This window comes from Oryzias latipes, chromosome 8 (assembly GCF_053564925.1).
Source record: "Oryzias latipes strain Hd-rR chromosome 8, Olatipes_Hd-rR_3.1".
Taxonomy (NCBI): Eukaryota; Metazoa; Chordata; class Actinopteri; order Beloniformes; family Adrianichthyidae; genus Oryzias; species Oryzias latipes.
In genome coordinates this window covers 21,103,935-21,122,911 of record NC_136244.1, presented here as the reverse complement: position 1 = coordinate 21,122,911, position 18,977 = coordinate 21,103,935, and the positions used below count along the sequence as shown (strand labels likewise).

The 18,977-nt window shown below is 36.7% G+C and overlaps 2 protein-coding genes across 5 annotated transcripts; one reads left to right on the top strand and one right to left on the bottom strand.

Annotated features, from left to right (window-relative positions):
• Nucleotides 1–113: 113 nt before the first annotated feature.
• On the bottom strand, nucleotides 114–3,909 carry nudt1 (nudix (nucleoside diphosphate linked moiety X)-type motif 1). 3 transcript variants are annotated; one of them, XM_011477996.4, is made up of 4 exons: nucleotides 3,787–3,909; nucleotides 3,408–3,652; nucleotides 1,985–2,130; nucleotides 114–826 (listed from the first exon to the last, which is right to left on the bottom strand). In XM_011477996.4, exons 2-4 carry the CDS (start codon nucleotides 3,557–3,559, stop codon nucleotides 654–656), a joined length of 471 nt encoding a protein of 156 aa, XP_011476298.1. In that variant the 5' UTR covers nucleotides 3,560–3,652; nucleotides 3,787–3,909; the 3' UTR covers nucleotides 114–653. The 3 variants fall into 3 exon arrangements, with proteins under 3 accessions (XP_011476298.1, XP_078807853.1, XP_004071369.1); XM_078951727.1 differs by having other exon boundaries at nucleotides 3,727–3,857; XM_004071321.5 differs by having other exon boundaries at nucleotides 3,408–3,818.
• On the top strand, nucleotides 3,396–6,073 carry mrm2 (mitochondrial rRNA methyltransferase 2). 2 transcript variants are annotated; one of them, XM_020705182.3, is made up of 3 exons: nucleotides 3,396–3,536; nucleotides 4,362–4,629; nucleotides 5,006–6,073. In XM_020705182.3, exons 2-3 carry the CDS (start codon nucleotides 4,362–4,364, stop codon nucleotides 5,371–5,373), a joined length of 636 nt encoding a protein of 211 aa, XP_020560841.2. In that variant the 5' UTR covers nucleotides 3,396–3,536; the 3' UTR covers nucleotides 5,374–6,073. The 2 variants fall into 2 exon arrangements, with proteins under 2 accessions (XP_020560841.2, XP_004071370.2); XM_004071322.5 differs by having other exon boundaries at nucleotides 4,943–6,073.
• Nucleotides 6,074–18,977: the final 12,904 nt, after the last annotated feature.

Sequence of the window (18,977 nt, the reverse complement as noted above, 5' to 3'; positions counted from 1 at the left end):
ACTTTAACTATTTTAAAGATTGTCCTTAACTAAATTCTGCAGAAAATAAATTTTTGTATTTAAATTGTAAATAATACTTATTACAAAATGGAAGACAACAAAAACAGGCTGAATACAGTCCAAATACTTTTATTTTGAAAGTTTATCATCAGATTTGTTCTTATACAAAAGATTTTATTTTTTTCACTTAAAACAATTTAAAGAGAACTTTAAGACTTGTGCAAAACCTCTGTCAGTAACAGATTTTAGATGAAACATTTTACTGAAAATCATTGAACTGATAAAGTTTTGCAGTTTTTACTAATTTTTTAGGGGAATAAAAGCTGTACAGACAATATGAAACATCAAGCTTGACTTTTCAAACTCTAAACAAGATTTAAGTGTAAATATTTTTCATTTTCTTGTTGAAAAACTCCTTATTTTACTGCATTATTGTTTGAACCAGTTAATCCAACATAAAAGGCCAAAATGCACTTTTGTTTTTTCATTTTTTCTCAAGAACAAAAAGAAAATAGCCATTCCAGTTTTGTGCTTTAGTCATGAAAAGACAAGTAAGAGTTGTATTTTCATTTTGCATGAACCCCAATGAAAATGTTCACATTCCGTAAAACTTGTAGACATTTCTGATGGTTGCTAGGTCCCAAACGTTGATCTCAGAGCTCCTGCACCTCCTCCAGCGTGTGGCTGAGAATCACATCGTGACCCTCGAACCTGAAGTATCCGACAAACTTCTTCTTCTGGAGCATCAGGGGGAACCAAAGTTTATCATCGGCCCACATCTGATTGAAAGGAATTTTGTCCCATTCAAACCACTGAGGCCTCATTTCTACAAAACAGAAGACGGACACACAATTGTTACATTTCTGTATAATCTAGCAAAACAAAAGTGTCATCATTTACTTTTCATTTCTTTCACACTATCATGTTCAAACTCAAAACACCCGTGAATTGAACTTTTAGCAAATATGTCTTTTTTCCCCCTTCTTTTACTGCTTTCTTCCCCTTTTTTTAAATTCAAGGTTTATGTCTGCAGTTTTTCCCTCCTCCTCCACCCAGCCGACCTTGGCTTCACTCAGGCAGCAAACATTACTGCAGGTTTGAGAGTTTGTCCTCCAAAACGCCTCTGCTCCTTTTCTTTCCTTTGCGTTCCTCTACGTACTCGTCTTTTTGCTTTCAAATACAAATAAAGCTCTGCTTAAAAAGAAAGTTCCCCTGTAGAGGCGACCTTCCTATCGAGGAGCTGAGTCCGCAGTTTTGTGAGTTGAATTCTTTTGCAGAAACGGGGAGAAAATATGACGTTTTCTTTGTACGAGTTGATGAACTAAAATAAAACGAGGGCGGAAAAAGGGAACGGAAAAGTGAGTGTTGCTTATCACACTTTTCATCCAGATGTCACTAATTAACAAATAAAGGTGGAATATAGGGAAAAAGTCAACAGGAAAAGTCGATTTTGGCTCCTCCATCACCTATTCTGGAAGTTTAAAAGATTATAAGGACAAAAACAGGTAAAGATGGAATATTTTGCCTTCAATTAATTGGCCATTTTTCGTAAAAATGTTTGAAATAAATGTGAGATAAACAGAACAAGTTTTTGTTTGAAAATAGTAAACTTCCTAATTTTTTAGTTGTATTAAACTATACATTTTGTTTTATTTATGTATTAAGAAAATGAAAATCTTCAAAAAGCTGCCGAGCAATGATCTGTCACTGAATAGTCACAGAACGGGATCTGGACTGCACATAACAATCAAAAGGAACAGTTAGGAAGAACCAAAAGTAAAGAGGGGATTTCTGGGGATTATAACTTTCTTTAATTAAAGCATAAAGTTGAAGTGTGGTGTTTAAAAAAAATAATCCCCATGTCATTTTTAAAGCAACCGTTTTAAAAAGTGAGACACTCTTGCCATCTTGTTCTTAGTATGTAAATCGACATCTGGGGTCCTGTGCTGCCCTATTTTCACAAACGGCTGATGCTCAGTGGTACCATCTGATTCGCTGGGTTCTCCGTTGAACGAGTCGGCTCTGAAAACGTGGACATCAAGCAGCTGCGTTTCGCCGACAAATTCAAACTTGATATTTCCTATTTTGTGCAGGACGTCCACCGTGAGGCCACTCTCTTCCTGCAGTTCCCTAGAGAGAAAAACAAAATTAAACTCTAGAATCATTTTGACTGCTTTCAAAATCTGCAATGTCACAACTCGGTTAAAAATAAACGTATGGACCAATAGGACTCTGACTTTTCTTAAAATAGTGTTTTATCATTAGAATTCAGAACACAAGTTCTCATGTTGACTCCATTATTAGGGGTGTTTTGTTTCACCATTTGCTACATTTTCTTGATCTTTCTGCTCTGTTGTCCTGTTTTTTTTGCTTTCTGAGGCTAAAATCTCCTTATTGCTTCATTGCTTCAAACCCAAGAGAGAAAAATGACACTTGGAAAAAAAAATAATAAAAGAGGTTGCCATTAAAGTCCTTATAAGATGAATATTCCATGACATTAAAGTAGTCAGGCTATAATGTTTTAGTAAGAGTTTTCATTTAGTGTCCTGATGTGTTTTGACCTATTTTGCCAAATTCTTTTGGTATATAAAAATGATTGTAGAAGAGGTTTCCCTGATGTGGAAACCTGTTGTTCTTGATAAAAACTACAACAATCCGGATTAGTTTAAAGTGAATGAAAAGCAGATGGTTCAATTTGAGAAAAAACAGCGTAAAACTCAAACACACACATTACAAACTTTCAAAAAAATATTGAAATAAAAAAAAGATTAATTAGATATATATATATATATATATATATATATATATATATATATATATATATATATATATATATATATATATATATATATATATATATACACACATATACTTTTTTCCAAATCAAATGTAATAATATAGCACATTAAAAAACCTTAAACTGTTAACAAGTGAAATATATTATTGAATAATTCTTTCAAGTTTGCAATATTTAACAGTTTTCAATGTTTCTATTCTTCTTATAGATTTACAATCGAGTGTTTCATTCATTTTAAACTGATCGTGATTTGACCCCATTAATGGAACAATCAAAAGCTGTGATTTTTTAATGAATGATGATCTTTATATTTAGTACACACAGTGTCTTACTTGTATTGCACCCATGACTGATCTATATTCCACACTATGCAGACTGCATTTTTGAATATACAAGCTAAGTTGTTCATATTTAGAAATGCATATTAAAAGAAGCATGGGTTGGTGGTGTGATTATACATTTGATTTAGATTTTAAAGTCAAAATAACAAGTAAATAATGTTGCACAAGTGGTCACGTGCAAATTCTGTGCCAAATATGGTCCTTTCCCACACTTATGGTACATTTCGCTATGCATATGCGCGCGCGCGCACACACACAAACACATGTACCTCCTAGCAGCATCCTCTATCGTTTCTCCTGGCTGAACTTTCCCACCGAAACCGTTCCATTTGCCCACTCCGAACCCCCTCTTCTTCATTCCCAGCAGAACTTTTCCCGGCTGGACCACCAGAACCAGGGTGAGTTGCTTCGGGCTCAACATTTGGTTCTCACGAAAATGAAGGAGCACGTGCAGGTTTTTGCCAAAACAGAAATAATGCCGCTAAGAATTAGCTGCGTCAGTCCCGACGGTTGTCTGGGGTTATACAGACATCAGCAGGTGAGCGAAAAAATCAACACAAACACACGATTGTTAGCTTAAAAGACCACCTTTTCTAAAAAGATTACAAAGTTCGAGCTGAAATGAGAATCACTGTTTGGAATACGCACCATGCACACGTGATCACGGTAACTTGTCACGTGATAAACTGATTTATAAAAGTTTGGAGTGGGTCGAGTAACCGCGTGGTTCTCGAGAGATTTAGGGGGGTTTGTTTATACCATAGTCATGTGTTACATTTTAAAACAGTCGGTAGGAAACTACATCCAATACTTGACTCAAGATATTTGCTAATTCAAAACCCCAACATTAGAAAAATAATATACTCTTATTTTCATTTAGAAAATTAGAAAACTTTGTATATAGACTTTAACATTGTATGACGAATTATAAAAGCTTAGCCTTTATTTTTTTCACAAATTGAAAAAAGGCAAACAAACTACAATTTTATTGGAATTTTATTTTTTAAAATTCGCATAAATTTGATTTTTTTAAGCAATGCTCGAGCAACAAGTTGGAATGTTTCGTGATGTCTATTTAGTTTATGATAGGAACCATATTTACGAAAGGGTTCTGTAGAAAGGGATCTAAAAAGCCGCTACACAAAGCTTGCGCATGCGCATAGGTTATAATGTGGACTACAGGTTCACTTTCCTTAAAAGTATCACGGGCTTTCCATTTACAGATGAGATGTGTTTATTCTTCTGTAAGTTTATTGAAGAAGCAGACGGGTAAAACTCCGGCGGAGCAGCGCTGGGTGCAGCGACAGCTCAAAGACCCGTACGTTAAAGCGTCGCACAGCCAAAACTTTCGCTGCAGAAGCGCCTTTAAGCTGCTGGAGATCGACGACAGATTCCGGCTTCTGCAGCCCGGATTCAGCGTGGTGGACTGCGGGGCTGCGCCCGGAGCCTGGAGCCAAGTGGCCGTTCAGAGGGTCAACTCTGCCGGATCAGGTGAGGAGAAAAGCTAGGTTTTTGAAAATTTTAAAAATAGATTTTGAAATGAGTTATTAGAGAAGGTCGTGGTAGATCTAAGGTTTTTCATTTATCTTAATTTAATTTTAAGAAAAGGTTATTTTATTTTGACTTTTGTACATTATTATACAAATGTCGCTTCAGAGAAGAATATCTTGGTATATTCTGTTATTTGTAAATAACCATGAAAAACTCAGAATTAAATGTAAAAATATTGTGGCTAAAGGAAAAAAAAATTCTGCTCAGATCTCTGATTGTGAGTTGATCTAATCAGTGCTTCTCCCGGTCATAGATCAGGATTTACCTCGCGGGATGGTAATTGGGATCGATCTCCTTCACATACCACCTCTTGCAGGCGCCCACTTCCTGCCCAGTCATGATGTCACCGACCCTGCCACACATGCCGAGCTGCAGGCGCTGCTCCCCAGCGGTCAGGCCCATGTCATCCTGAGTGACATGGCGCCCAACGCCACAGGCTTCAGGGACATGGACCACGAAAGACTTGTCAGCATGTGTTTGTCTCTGATAGACTTGGCTGAGAAGGTTTTACTGCCCGGGGGCTCTCTGCTCTGTAAATACTGGGATGGGGTTCTTGCTCATCGACTTCAGGAGAAGCTCTCGAGCGTGTTCAGTAGCGTCCGAACCGTGAAGCCAGACGCAAGCAGGAAGGATTCTGCTGAGAGATACTTCTTGGCCAGAATGTACCGTGGCTCAGTGAAGTGACGCTTTTCATTGTCTTCTCGTCTTTTGATGTGCGTCCGACTCCCTGTGCTTCTGAGCTTTTTGAACTCAAAGCAGCTCATTTGTGTGTTATCAAGAGGTGGCACTGTTGAGGCATCGGTGAGACTCCTCCTTACCTCGGCCACATTAAACCCTCTGCAGCCGGAGCACAGCAGCAGTGAATCGCTAAAATGGAAGCCTATGCAAGAGATATTCCTCGAGAGTCCTTCACTGTCTTTTTTTTGTCTGCTTATTGTTTGGCCCAACTATTTGTTCCACACGCTCAGTTTGTAGTTTACTTTGTTCCAGAAAGTCATCTACCACTGGTGCTTATTCTAATAATTTGCACTTCCAGTCATGTAGAAATATGGTTTCTTTTATTGAGAGCAAAAGGTGAGAAACGCAAATAAGTAAATGCTGTCTGATTGAAGGAATGGGGTAGCATGCTTAAGCTTTGTTCCCTTGCCCTGTAATAACAAAAATACCCCAAAGATTACTCTTTAATACAATTATTTAAAAAAAAAATCTCGTTTTTTAAAGTTACTTTGAAAATATGAATACAAGTTGTTTTTTTTAAAATAAATTATGCTATTTTAAAGTCACATGAAAGACCCACTTTGATGAAAATTTGTTTTAACATGTTCTTGTGGTATTTTCCTCATGAAGGAGGACATATATAAAGATATTTGAGTTTAAAATAGAATTTTTGAGTATTTCTTTATTCAAATTGTTGTGAACCAAACTGAAAAGTATGAAAAATATTATTCTTGGTTAGTAGAAAATATGCTGGGTGGCCCATTAGCTCCCTGCTCCGCTCCATTCTGATGCGTTCGCTTGCAGACAAATAAATACGTGAATATTTTCGTTTTCCTCATCTGTGCTGGCATCTGGCTCTTTATGGCGTGATAGTTCCAAATGTTGCTCGCCATTTTTGTTGCACTGGTAATGTTGGCTTGAGGGGGATGTAAGCTAACGGGAGAGCGTGTAAAAAAAAGGAGCCCTCATAAAGGCTCTTTGACAATAGTCCCGCCCACAACTCTGAGGTGAATTTCAATGAATTCTTTCCACTCTGCAGAAACTATGTCCCAGAAAACAACAGGTTTATTATTATTATTTTTCTAAAAACGGCATAATCATAATTAAAAGACCACTTCTAAAGGTCATTAAATGATGTCTGGAATAAAAGATGTCCGTTTTTACATTCTGTCACCACCAATCAGCCACATGGACTTTTATAAATATAGTTTTATAATATAATTCTTAGAATTACAGATGCAGAGAAAAGATGTACAGTAATTGTCTCAAACAGGACAGGCTCCTGGGATTTGTAGTCCATTTTCCATTTATCTCAAACTTACTGCCACACAAAAAGCTGATATGCAATCAAATAAAATCCTTCTTGCAGTTGCTCAGTGGGACGGTCCTTATGCTTTATGGAGGTGGTGCTTGCTTCATTAAACTCTGTCTTGAAGGGCATTGTCCAAATCTCATTAGAAAAAGTTATACATTATTAAATGAAAAGTAAGCGCCATCCTTCTTTCAACGTCAGTCTTTGGACTCTTAAAAGGAAAAAGCAGGAGGTTCCAAATGACAAACCGGTGAGTCATGGTGGCTATGTTCGTATTTTAAGACTTTCCATTGACTTCCAGGTTCTAAGGGAGCACTCCCATTCATATTTAATAGGTGAATGAGTCACAAACTAAGACGTCGAAGACCAAAATTATATTTCTAAGGCTGAATATGGAAACGTATAGGAAACTGCACTTTGTTGCTTTGAAGCCCAACATTTCAGGCAAAAAAAAAACAATGTGAACCAATATAACACACCCTCCAGCAGCAGACACTGGAGGAACTGGAAAAGTCAAAACTGTGGTTTTATCTGTGGCAGGCTGTTACACCCCAGGGCAGAAGATACAGAACCATTGCTAACGGATGCTCAGTTGCTAGAAAATATTCACATAAAAGTTAAATATTGTGACTTCCTGAAAATATGAGCTGCGTTTCTTTTTAGAGCCAATGAAGAAATGAGAATTATTAGAAGCAGCAGTATGGCAAAGATGTTTTGAATTATGAACTATAGAAAGTGAACCATGACATTAACAGGAGTGCAGATGCCGATAAATGTGTGCAAAAATAAAAGAAAGTAAAGTACTCAAAAAAAAAGTTGCAATTTTGCAAGTTTTTATATCACATGTTTTATTTGGAAAACTTTCTCTATAAATACTCTTCTCTAGAACTGTTTCCATATTTTTTGGTAAGTTGTTGCCAAACATTTGGATTTGGAAGAGACAGCAAAGTAAAATAACAGATGATGCTAGGATAATAGAAACTATTCAAATACATTTCTAAATAATCAGCATAAAATGTGTTAAACTCGATGGTTGAACCCAAGTCAAGCCATGTTTCCATATTTCAAACAGGTGCCTAATTAGTCCTGCTAATGAAATCTGATTATTTCTTAAAAGATTTTATGGACTGATCATTTTGCAAAACAAAAAGAATAGACTAATTGAGCTCACATATGCACCTATGCAAATCAGGAAGACGTGAATTCAATTCATAACGCTGCTATCTGGCCTTTCTGTCTCAGGAGTGATGAGTAATACGCCATGAACTGAAACAGTTGCACCTCTTGGTGAAATTAACTGCACGATGAGGGGACTGACCTCTAAAGATTATTGTTTGGAATGAAAGAGAGCAGTCATGCCTGCGGATGAAGCTAAAAGTGAAAGATGAGAACAGATGACCAATTTTTTTTCTCATTACTTGTTGATTATGCCGCCCTGGACTATTTAGATTTAAATTATTCCAAAATTACTGTGGGATCTAAATAAATTCCACTAGCAACTTGCTCTCTGGATAAATGATGATTCATTCACAGGTTAATTTGTTCTTTTCTGGCCAGCTGGAGGTACAGATGTAAATATTAGCAAATGAAGAGATGAAAACGCTCAAAGAGTCACATATTTCAAATTTCGACCAGGCTCTCAAATGATAAAACCCATTTTATGAATCAAAGCCTGGTGGAGTGGCTTTGATTTGGTGTATTTTTTGGAGGTTATTGGATTCATACCGACACATATTTTAATTTAGGGTGGTTAAAAAGAAACAATTCTGGTGATCCTCCTGTTTAATCTAAAATTATGTTGAATTTTTTTGAATCTGGATTGTGAGAAGAAGAATCCAAATATCCGGGAAGGTTCCTTTTTCATTAATACTTTGTGATGATGTAGCGCGAGAAAAATTAAAATTTAAAGAGGTTTTCGTCATTCGATTGCTGTGTCTGTTGGCCTGTTTCCACTGAAGAGATATCATTGAACTTACATGCAAACTGAAAACCCCGGACACATTCTACCAAAGAAGGAAATGTTTGCTTGCTCTTCAGTAAAAACAAACAATATCTGGATTATTAACTTAGTGCCAGTCTCAGATTGACAGGAAATTAAAGAAATGGTAATATCATTTCCAACACTGTGCCATTCATTCCCTTGGCTGACCCAAGTTGCCAAAATGAATTACTTTTCTGGCAACGTGCAACGCTGCCTGAGTCTGTCTCTGAATGTGACCAGAGCCAAGCAATAATGCACTGACATAAACAAAAGAGAACCATTATGATGATAATTTCATATCATCTTTTCAGAAAGATTTGTCTAAAATTTCTAAATTGGATCACAACGATGAATGTTATCCTTGGCTGGATTCTCAGCATGTTTTTATTAGCCTTTCCTGTGAACTGTTAATGATTGTTCGTAGGACTTCTAAGGGTTTCAGAGCATGGATCATACAGTAAACCTTTCAACTGCTATTTGTGGTATTGTGGTAATGTTGCACAATACTGCCAAAGGGGGAAAAAAAACAACACTTTCTCGTCTTGATCTTTGCTTTTTTGATTTTCTTGCAGTCCTGCAATAAATGTCAAGAGGACTTTTTTTGTTATAAAAGTAAAAACAAGAGCTCAAGCAGAAATTAAAAACCCAAATAGGAGCTTACAAATTGAAAGTTACTTTTAAATTGACAATTTACCTCCTTAGACTTATTGTAATAATAATAGTACACTTAAAATGGCTTTTTCTTTATTTTAGGAATAATATGACTTTTACGGATTTTAACGTTCTGAAAAAATAATAAGCGGCATGAAACTAGATTTAGAAAGCAGATTAAAACTTATTAAACCCTGGATAACACACACAGTCAAATTTGGCCACTTTTAAATATATGTAGCTTAATTTTTTCTCTTTCTATTTTTTCATTTTTATTTTTGGCCACCGTTAACTGTTACTATTCAAAATGATTTTTGGTTGGTTAAACAACCAATATTTTAGGATACTTCCATTGTACGTTTTTGCAGGACTACACACAATTGATTTAATACTGTACTTGCAAAATTTTGCCAGATTTGATATAAAAGAGAGAAATATTTCATAATTTTAGCGGATTAGTGAAGGTAATCATACCTGTAACTACAGGCTGATCTGTACAGCTCCACACCTTGTTCACCATAAAACTGAAATCCCATCCATTTTTAAGATTATAAAGACATTGCATTTGGTGAAAAATGACGTTTTGTGAATTAATTAGCAGCGACAGAGCACAGTTACTTGGGGGGGTGAAGGCTTTTTTGAGCTGAATCAGTCACTTTTTAGTTGTACTTTTTTGGTGAATTTCAGAGATTTGCTGAAAATGAAAGATGGTATGAGTTCAAAGCATGGGACGCTCAGGTTTTAGATGAGTTAGAGTTACACTTTGGCCTTTTTTCCCCCAAGAATTCTGAAAGAAACTGTTTTTTTTCTTGGATCATATTCCTTCGATGATGTAAAAGCCCTTACAGCCCAAGAATCCTTGCAAAGTGATCAGAATCCAAGTTTTTTGTTTAATTGCGTGTCACAGGACAGGTGGGCAGCCTTCCTCTGGGGACCATGAGGCCGATCCGCTTTCTGGTGGAGAAGCAAATGAGAAAATTCAACTGGGATTGAAGACTGGGCAAAGACAGATGGTGGTAATTGCATGACATCTTAGTTTATGTAACTGTTCTCACACAGAGCAAGAGAACTTTTTCCACAAATTGGAGCTGAATAGCTCTAAAAGGACAACAAAATATTAAAAAAAGGAATAAATATTCTTTGTAGAATTTCACATTAACCTACCTTTTCAAAGTAAAATTACTCATATTCCAATGTTTTTATTGCAATATAATGTAAAAGCTTATCCCATCTGAGCTTTTGAAGTAAAATCACTCACTTAGTATCTGAAGTAATAGCCGGAAAGCCCTGTGGATTACTTTGAAAGTGAGAGATGATGCAGGGGATTGTTTTGGAATGGGCCTGCTCATTAATCTTTCTGAAGATGCTGAAGGCAGGACCTGACACAGTTGTACAGTGGGTGCCTCTTGGGTTTGTGTCAGCTCTGTATTTGAAAGCTGGTCGTCTGGCCGGAGGGGCTGAGCTGCACTTTGTTATTTTTTCCAGTAGAACGAGAAAACAAAACAAAACAAAAAAACAGATTGGCTGGGGCGTCTGCAGGATCCCACAGAGCTCTGCTGTTTGTTATGGCTGACTTGTCTCATTCCTGGAAGGTGCAAAACTTCACCTATTGGGGGAGTTGTCATTCTATCAGCAGGAGAGGAAGACAACACTTTTGGCAAGGCGTCCAACGTTCGCTCACTGTGGAAAGTAGCAGGAGGCTGATGAATGTGGGGGGAAAATATGTCGCCGCTGCAAGGTTTTTGAGTGTAATAATGATTTTTATTGAGGGTGATGGAGATTCTTTGTGCCAATATTTGCACACGACGCTCAATTAAAACAAGCTCACCAGTTGGGGTTTTTAAAAAATGAAATCCATCCAGAATTTTTAAATATACTAAGTAAGGGGGAAGCAGAGCAAAAACATTGATGAAAATCAAGTTTTTCTCTGGGAAAAACAGTGTTGCACCAGGAGTTTTTTTATTTAGTATCTTTCTGTGTTTCTTTTTGCCTCTGGATTGTGAAAAATCTTTAAAATACAAAAAAAAAGTAAAAATAAATGGGGGGGGGGGGGGGGGGGGGGGGTAGGGGGTCACAATGCTCCTGGAGGAAAAAAAAAGTAAAGATTTAGAAAACCCACTCTGATAAAAAATGTACTTTTAGTGTTTTTAACATGCTTTTGTAGCATTTTTCTCATGAAAGGAGGACATTATGAGAAAAAAATGGGCTTAGACTTGCATTTCTGAGTTTTAGTTTGTTCAAATTGTCAATCTGGAGCAGATGAGAAAATGCTTGCAGATGTGATGTAGGACCGACAACAGCAGGCCACCAGCTCTCTGCTCCACCCATTCTGATGCTTCCACTTGCAGACGACTTGTTCCACCTGCATCTTTGTTTTCCTTGTCAGAGCTGCCATCAGGCTCAAAACTGTACAACAGGATTGCTCCAATATTGTTCGCATGCGTAAACAAAGGGATCATGGGAAATGGGGGCAGGCTTACTTCTTCACCAAGGGTCCCACTCACAAATTTCTAATGAACTCCTGCCGCATAATCCTGTTTAAAAAAAAACACTGGAAATGCTTTTAAAATAGAGTAAAAAATGATCAGATTGGGACTTCAAGATGACTTATTTTAGAGTTTTAAAATTCCCATATTGGGATCAAATCCATGAACCCCAGCAAAGAGACAAGATGAATGTATGTGGCAACAGAGGCCGAGTCAGGTTGTCGGTCAGGAGGCGAGGGGAGTGGAAGGGTGGCCTGATGAGACGAGGAGCAGCAGCTGAGTCCCATTAACTCCCCATATCTGAGGCTGCCCTTCAACGCAGCTCCACCTGACTCCCACTGCCTCATCATGTGGCGCCTTCATCTTCTGCTGTATGAGTTTCATTTTATGAAAATAATCTTTTCCTGGTGTCTTCTTTCCTTTTCTTTGCCTTTTTTTTTTAACTTCTTTTGCAGCAAAGTGTCAGCGGGCAACGATTTGAGAACTTTCCTATTGTGTTGAGCCTCGTTTCTGCTCATCTCTGCAGGATGAGCAGTCCCCTTTGTTTCTTGTTTTATTGTTCTGATTTTGTTTCAGAATTGCTATCTCGTATATTTTTCCTGGGGAATGAATGAATGTCTCTTGCCACGGTCTTTCAGTTTTGTGAAATAAAAGCAGAGAAAGTGCAACAAAAAAGGAAGCACAATACAAAGCAAAACAACTTCTCTGGTGAGCCTCAGTGAATTCTGAAGTGTCGAGACGGCACAAAGCAAGGGCAAAGTTAGTTAAATCCAAGTCAAATTTTAATATAGTATGGAAATTTGTGATCTGTTTCCATTTAAGATAAAAGAACATGGCAAAGTCTTTATATCTCATTAAATCCACTCCAATCTTTTATAACTCGGCATTAACATAACTTATCTAGTTAACTTTTTTTTTTAGCTTTTAGTATTTAATGGCTTTTATGGTTTATCAATTGTACATTTTTACCCTTTCTATCTTTTAATCTATGCCTTCCAAACATGTCCTTCTATTTTATATTTGTCTTTTAATCCTTGTTGTTTTTAGTCTATGGTGTTTTGTGATTTTTGTCTTTTATTGTTTTAACTTTTAGTGTTGTAACCTATAGTTATATGTATTCTATGTGGAGCACCGTGGGTTCTACGCATGTTGCAAATAAAGTGATTGAAAAGTATGCACTTTTAATTTATAATGCATGCCTAAATTACTGAATAGTAATAAAAAATAAGTTTGAGGAAACAAAAATGTTTTTCTTTATGATGTCTAAAGTCTTGTGAAAGTCTTTTTGGTGAAATCATAAATCCATTTTTATTTCCCTTTTAGTAAAACCGTTAACAAATGTTTGTGTTTGATAATTGGCTAATAATGCACAGCATATGGGGCTTTCCCACCAGCAGGTATACTTTACTGTTTTCTTGTTATCAAGCAATTTTTTTTTATGTGAGCTGGTGTGCTTCTCCTAATGACAAGTAGATCTGCAAAAACAGGCCCTCAGGAATAAGTCAAAAGTTCCTAACATTTCTATAAATAAAAAAAAGTAAAAAAAAACATTATTATAGAAAACCTGAGAAACCAAGAATCCTTATTTTATGAAAAAATATGTTTTCTTAAACTGAGATTATTTTGCAATTAAAAAACTTTAAGGTTATTATTCCTGCAAGACAAAAAATTAGAACAATTTTCTTGAAACAAGGCTCAGTTTACTTTCTTAAAAATTCCGTTTCTGCAGTGTCAACATGTTGACCAGCATAAATCAGTTCTGAGGTCAGTGGACAAAATGTTCTCGTCTATGTCCACTGCTTCACAGTCCACCACAGAAATGTATGTTGAATTTAAAAAATACAGTTTTGAAACTTGAATTTAGTTAAAGTTCTGATGTTAAGTTGTATGTGCTAAAATAAATCACAGAAAGTTTTCCTGGCAGAAAAGCTTGTTTAAAAAGGATTTTAATTGAAAACAAAACCCCCTGCTTGTTTATGTTTCCACTTGAACAAACCACTATAGGTCTTTTGCTAGCAATGCACCATGAATGCTCAAACCCAGATGTAAGTTAACACACTGAGGCCTTTGGCTCTAATGATGCGTTCAAGGACAGCTCTTTTGCTGATGGTGCTGGGGTTGGTGCACACTGTCAAAATAAGTAGTTAACCCAGCCATGCTCCAATGGCACCTACATTTTGACTGTGGGCAATAGTTCAAAAAGGGTTCTGTTTGTGAAAATTATGCAAATGTCAAAATCTGACATGAGGACTCAGAAACTGGTTAGTTAGCTGCACACATTTAAATGAAGCTAAAAGAAAATTGTAAAAAATATATAAATTATTACTCTGATTGGAAATGTGTTTGTTAACGACGGACTCATTATTAAGACACTTTTGAAGAAAATTTCTATTTCTGTCAGCGTTTTTATCGCACCCACGTTAAGTTTTAGAGTTTCTCCACCTGTGAGCAGCTCCTTCCCACTCATTTCCTGGTGTGAGAATACATAATCCATCATCCATACTCTATTCAGCCAGCCTTGTTGAGTGTATTCTCCCATTTTGAAGAACTCATTCTGCAGTTAAAATTTGGAGCAAAATTGGATCGAAGCATGTTGTATTGAAATCATTGGACATCTAAAAACTGCTGCCTGAATCCTGCAGGAAAGCTGCTGACATTCAATGGGATGTTTTTAGATGTTATCATAAGAGTCATTAAGATTCTGAGTTCTTATCTACTCAGTTTCAAATGTAGAAGTCAGACAAAGTGACTTGCTGGAGTTTGTGATGATTGTGTTGCTAAGCAACACATGGAAGAACTGCATACATGTTGAAAAACAGGGAAAAAAAGCTCAAATTTGCTGTTTCAGGTCACAAGGTGATAATCTTTTTATCTGCTAATTAGATTTAGGGTTAAAACTATCTAGTTATATTATGCTTTCACTTTATGTGCCAAAGAAATGCATGTGACATGCGAATGTGATGGTGTCAGCAGCTAGCGCTTGTCAATTTAATGACTTGGAAACCTGAAAAGTAAACAAAAACCTCACGTTAGTCCCTGCTCTTCCTCACACATGACCATCGTCATCATGTACTGTCCTGAGCTGAGTTTGACGATGTGAGCATTCGCAGGTCATTAACATATTTTCAATCACACGGTGCGAATGCGGCAGGAGCAGGGCTAATGGCTTTCCAGCTCCTGCACCATGACACAAGATGCCAAATTGACTCCTTTGACTCTCTTGCAGCTCCTCTTTGCTCAGCAACTTCCAGAGAGAATGTATGTCAGTGTGACAATAAACCATCTGCATTACAGCCCTGCATTAATGCCTGCTGGTTTAAAATAGAAAAACAGCAGTGTCTACTTTTTGTATCATCAATAACCGCATCTATCTTGCACTTTTTCAACATTAAGTTGACATTTGTTTTAAATAAATAATGTGTCTGTGTTCTATTTTTAAAACAATGACATTCTGTGTCTGGCTGAGTGTCTCGCCACTATTTTTTTTCATATCCAGTGATGGAAAATTGTGCGGTATAATTTTTTTGATTAAGTCTTAACTACAACTAATGGAACCTAATAGTAAAAAATCACGGTTGTCAAAAGAATCCAAATCATGTGAGCTCCCATAAGGACAATAGGTGTGCAGGTCATTCTGTGCTTGCTCTTCCTCGAACAAACCCAGACCTTTACTTTAGTTCAACTCAGAACACCTGCATGATGCTGCCGTGTTGATGAGTTTTTGAGACAATTTTTTTAAGCTTTTCACTATTGTTGATTTGATATGAGGAAATAAAGGTAGATAATCATTTTCACTTTGTCATAGTTTGATTTAGCTGAAGCCTTAAGAATTATTATTATCTCATATATATATATATATATATATATATGCAGAAAATAACCAAAAAAAACATACAAAATGATTAAAAAAACAATTATTTTCACAGTTTTTTAAAGTTTTGCATCAGAAGATGGTTATTGTTTGCTGCAGAAGCAGCATCTTCATGGTTGTTTACTCAATAATCAGATCAGTCTTTTCATTATCAGTGTTTCCAGTTTGCAGTGTGACCAGGGATGGGTGTTGCCAATTTGGCTCCGGCGCTGTGGGATCTGACTCATTGAAGCGTGTTATCTTCAGGAGAAATGTTTGCAGTTGGACTTGAGACATGAACATCGCTGTGATATAATTTCCTGTTCTTTTATGCGGCGTGGGTATTCAGGAGCCTTCCTCTCAGCCTCCTCTGAAGCTCAGAGGAAGTCCGTGTGTCTGGTCTGGGTCACAGTGTGACTTTAACACCATCTGAATCATAAAAATAATTATTAGTTTAGTGGTGCTGCCATGCCAGTCTCAGGTTTTCTAGTGTATGTATTTTAATTTGATTTCTCAGCCATTCAGCGGGATGGATACTGTATGTAAACTTAACTATTTGATCATTTTTTCTTAAACAACAAACTTATTTAAAAGATAAAAGACCAAATTATCAGATTGCCTGAATGACTCAACCCCCTTAACTACACATTTGTTATGTGACACATTTATGCAGTGTGTAAAATGACATATGTCGCAGTCACCACTGAGTTGGCAACCATTTTTGCAGGAGCTCAGCATGTTTTTCCCCCCTCCCACCCCTTCTCTATTGATTTGGCACAAAACCCATCGCAGATGACAGTGGGGAAGGACCAGGGTATACTACCTGCAGATCTTCAGTCCTTCAGAGCTGGAGCACAAACAAAACAGACAGCCATGAATGTTGTATTCATGCCTACGACCTGTTTACAGGAAGGAAGTGGCAGAAGCGTGACGTTAAAGCAGCCGTGCCGACCGCAGCACTTTCAACGTGACAGATTTAAAAAAAAATGTTTCTGACAATGTCATTTTTCTATATGCTGATTGCATATTTTTTAATTTGACCAAAGAAAATCAACAAGGTGCCCAGATTAGAACTTGCATAAGCAGCACTATTCAAATACAACATGGAAAACCAAAACATTTAGATACCAAAAAAACAACAACAAGAAAATAAGTGAATGAAACTAAAAATGATCTAAACTATATTGTTTTTATTATATTTGATTTGGATGGGGGTGAACCATATAGACTGTACACAACATTGTTTTATTTGTGGGTCGGACATACCCACATACAGATTTAGCTATAATTATAATTTTCTTAACTTTTTCTTACAACAAAATCTTTTTTAATTGACATAAGGCAAAAATTACCTACTAATATTTAAACATTTAGTGAATTTTTGTTTTTCTTTCAGAAACAGTTTACCTGAGTAAATTGCTTTGCTTTTTTTTTTTGCCTTTCACTAAATTTCAATTAGTGAAGCCAAAGCCTGAATGACGAAGCAAAACCTGTCAACCTCTGCTGACAACAAATCTGTGTTTGTCTGGCTGGAAAAACTTTCTTTTGCCATCTTCCTTCTGCAGACTTAACGGGATAAAAAAAAAGCCATCATTAATTTCAAATCATTTGAAGTTTTATGAAGATACGTGTTAACAGCAATACTTTATATGCAAATGACGCATAACAAAATCAGTTTTTTTTTAACAAGCTTTCCCCTCAGGAAACAAAGGATTTAACTAAATGTGGCCTACATTCACAGAATTATAGGTCGGTCTGAAAGTCACGAAGAAACATTTCTGTCAGTAAGATGAATAACTTTTAAATGATTAAAGACCCACTCGGATCATCTTTTGGTCATTTTTGTAAGTGTTTCTAGTGGTCTTTCAATTATGGTTATGCCAATAGTTTTTATTGTTCACGTGGGCGGGACTTTTGGCGTGGAGCAAGCACGCCCCCACCTCCCGTCACCCAAAAGTTCACATGCTCAGACGGGAAAGGTTAAAGGCGGACATGGATCCAGTCGTCTACATGTGGATGCATTGGAACCCCGCCGATTGTAGCTTTGATGTCACAACTACAAGCTTTTTCAAATCTTTTTTTCCCATCTGCTCTCTACTCACAACGATTTGAATAAAGAAATACTCAGAAATGCAGTTTTGAGCTTAATTATCTTTATATAAATCCTCCATGAGAAAAGTGCCACAAGTACATGTTAAAAATCAAAAACACAATTTTATTGGAGTGTCTTTAATGATAACAATGCATCACAGTGACTGCTCTGCTCTAACCAATTTTTCAATCTGCTCTACACAAATTGTTTCGAAATACAAAATGAAGTTAAAATTCAACTTTAATTAACTAAATTACAGAAACAAGCCTAAATTATAAAGCTTATCTCCTGTGCCATTTAGCTGACCTTGCTGTTTTTGTCATTTTATGGAAGGAATTAGAACTTTACCACATAATCTTGAATTGGCAAGGTAATACAATAAAAGATTATTTTGCAGCTAAAAATATAACTCAGGTCGGTGTGACTGTTTAACAAACAGAGGGGGTATCGATTGAAGTAGCTGTAACAAGCCCACGAGAGTAGATGTGGATGAAGTGAGTTAATCAAACGAGCAAGTTGGAGACAGAATATCCATACTATTGATGCCTCATAAATAAAAAGCATATATTTTGCCTTTTGACAGGCCTCCTAGTTACTCAGCTTATTTTCATCTGAGGACATTAATGGAGCGGGAGCAAACCTAATGCTTTTGGTCGTTAGCCATGTTACATTTATTTGTGGTTACCTTCAGTTCATGCTTTTCATTGGCTTTTATTTCACCCCTGACTATAGGTGGTGTTTTACTAATAAGTCATATCAGCTCATTTATTTAGTTTTTGTTTAGTTTCATAAATGCAAAGAGATTTTCTGTATTGCAGAAAACATTGTTTTCCTTCTTTTTACTGTAAAACAAAAAAGTAGTGCTTTTTTGTTTTTTTCTTGTCTTGTGGACTTTAGCCTAATTGTTTGGCTTCAGCTCTTATTTTCATCCATCAGAAAGCAGTGCTGGAATGAGGAGGCCAAAATCCTCTGGAGCCCATGGCCTCAATTTGTGTTACATTGTTGAGAACTTTTGCGAAAGCCCCATTCAGCGCCTCATTGTGCGTGTGAAAAAACTGTCTCCAAACAGCAGCTGTTCATTTCTGGGAAGCAGAAAGTGTTGGCTCGCTGCGTGTTGATGAGACGCGGCAGCCTGGGCCACCGATAGCAGACACAACAACATGATTTGTCCGATTAATTTAAAGGGTTATTACTCAAGA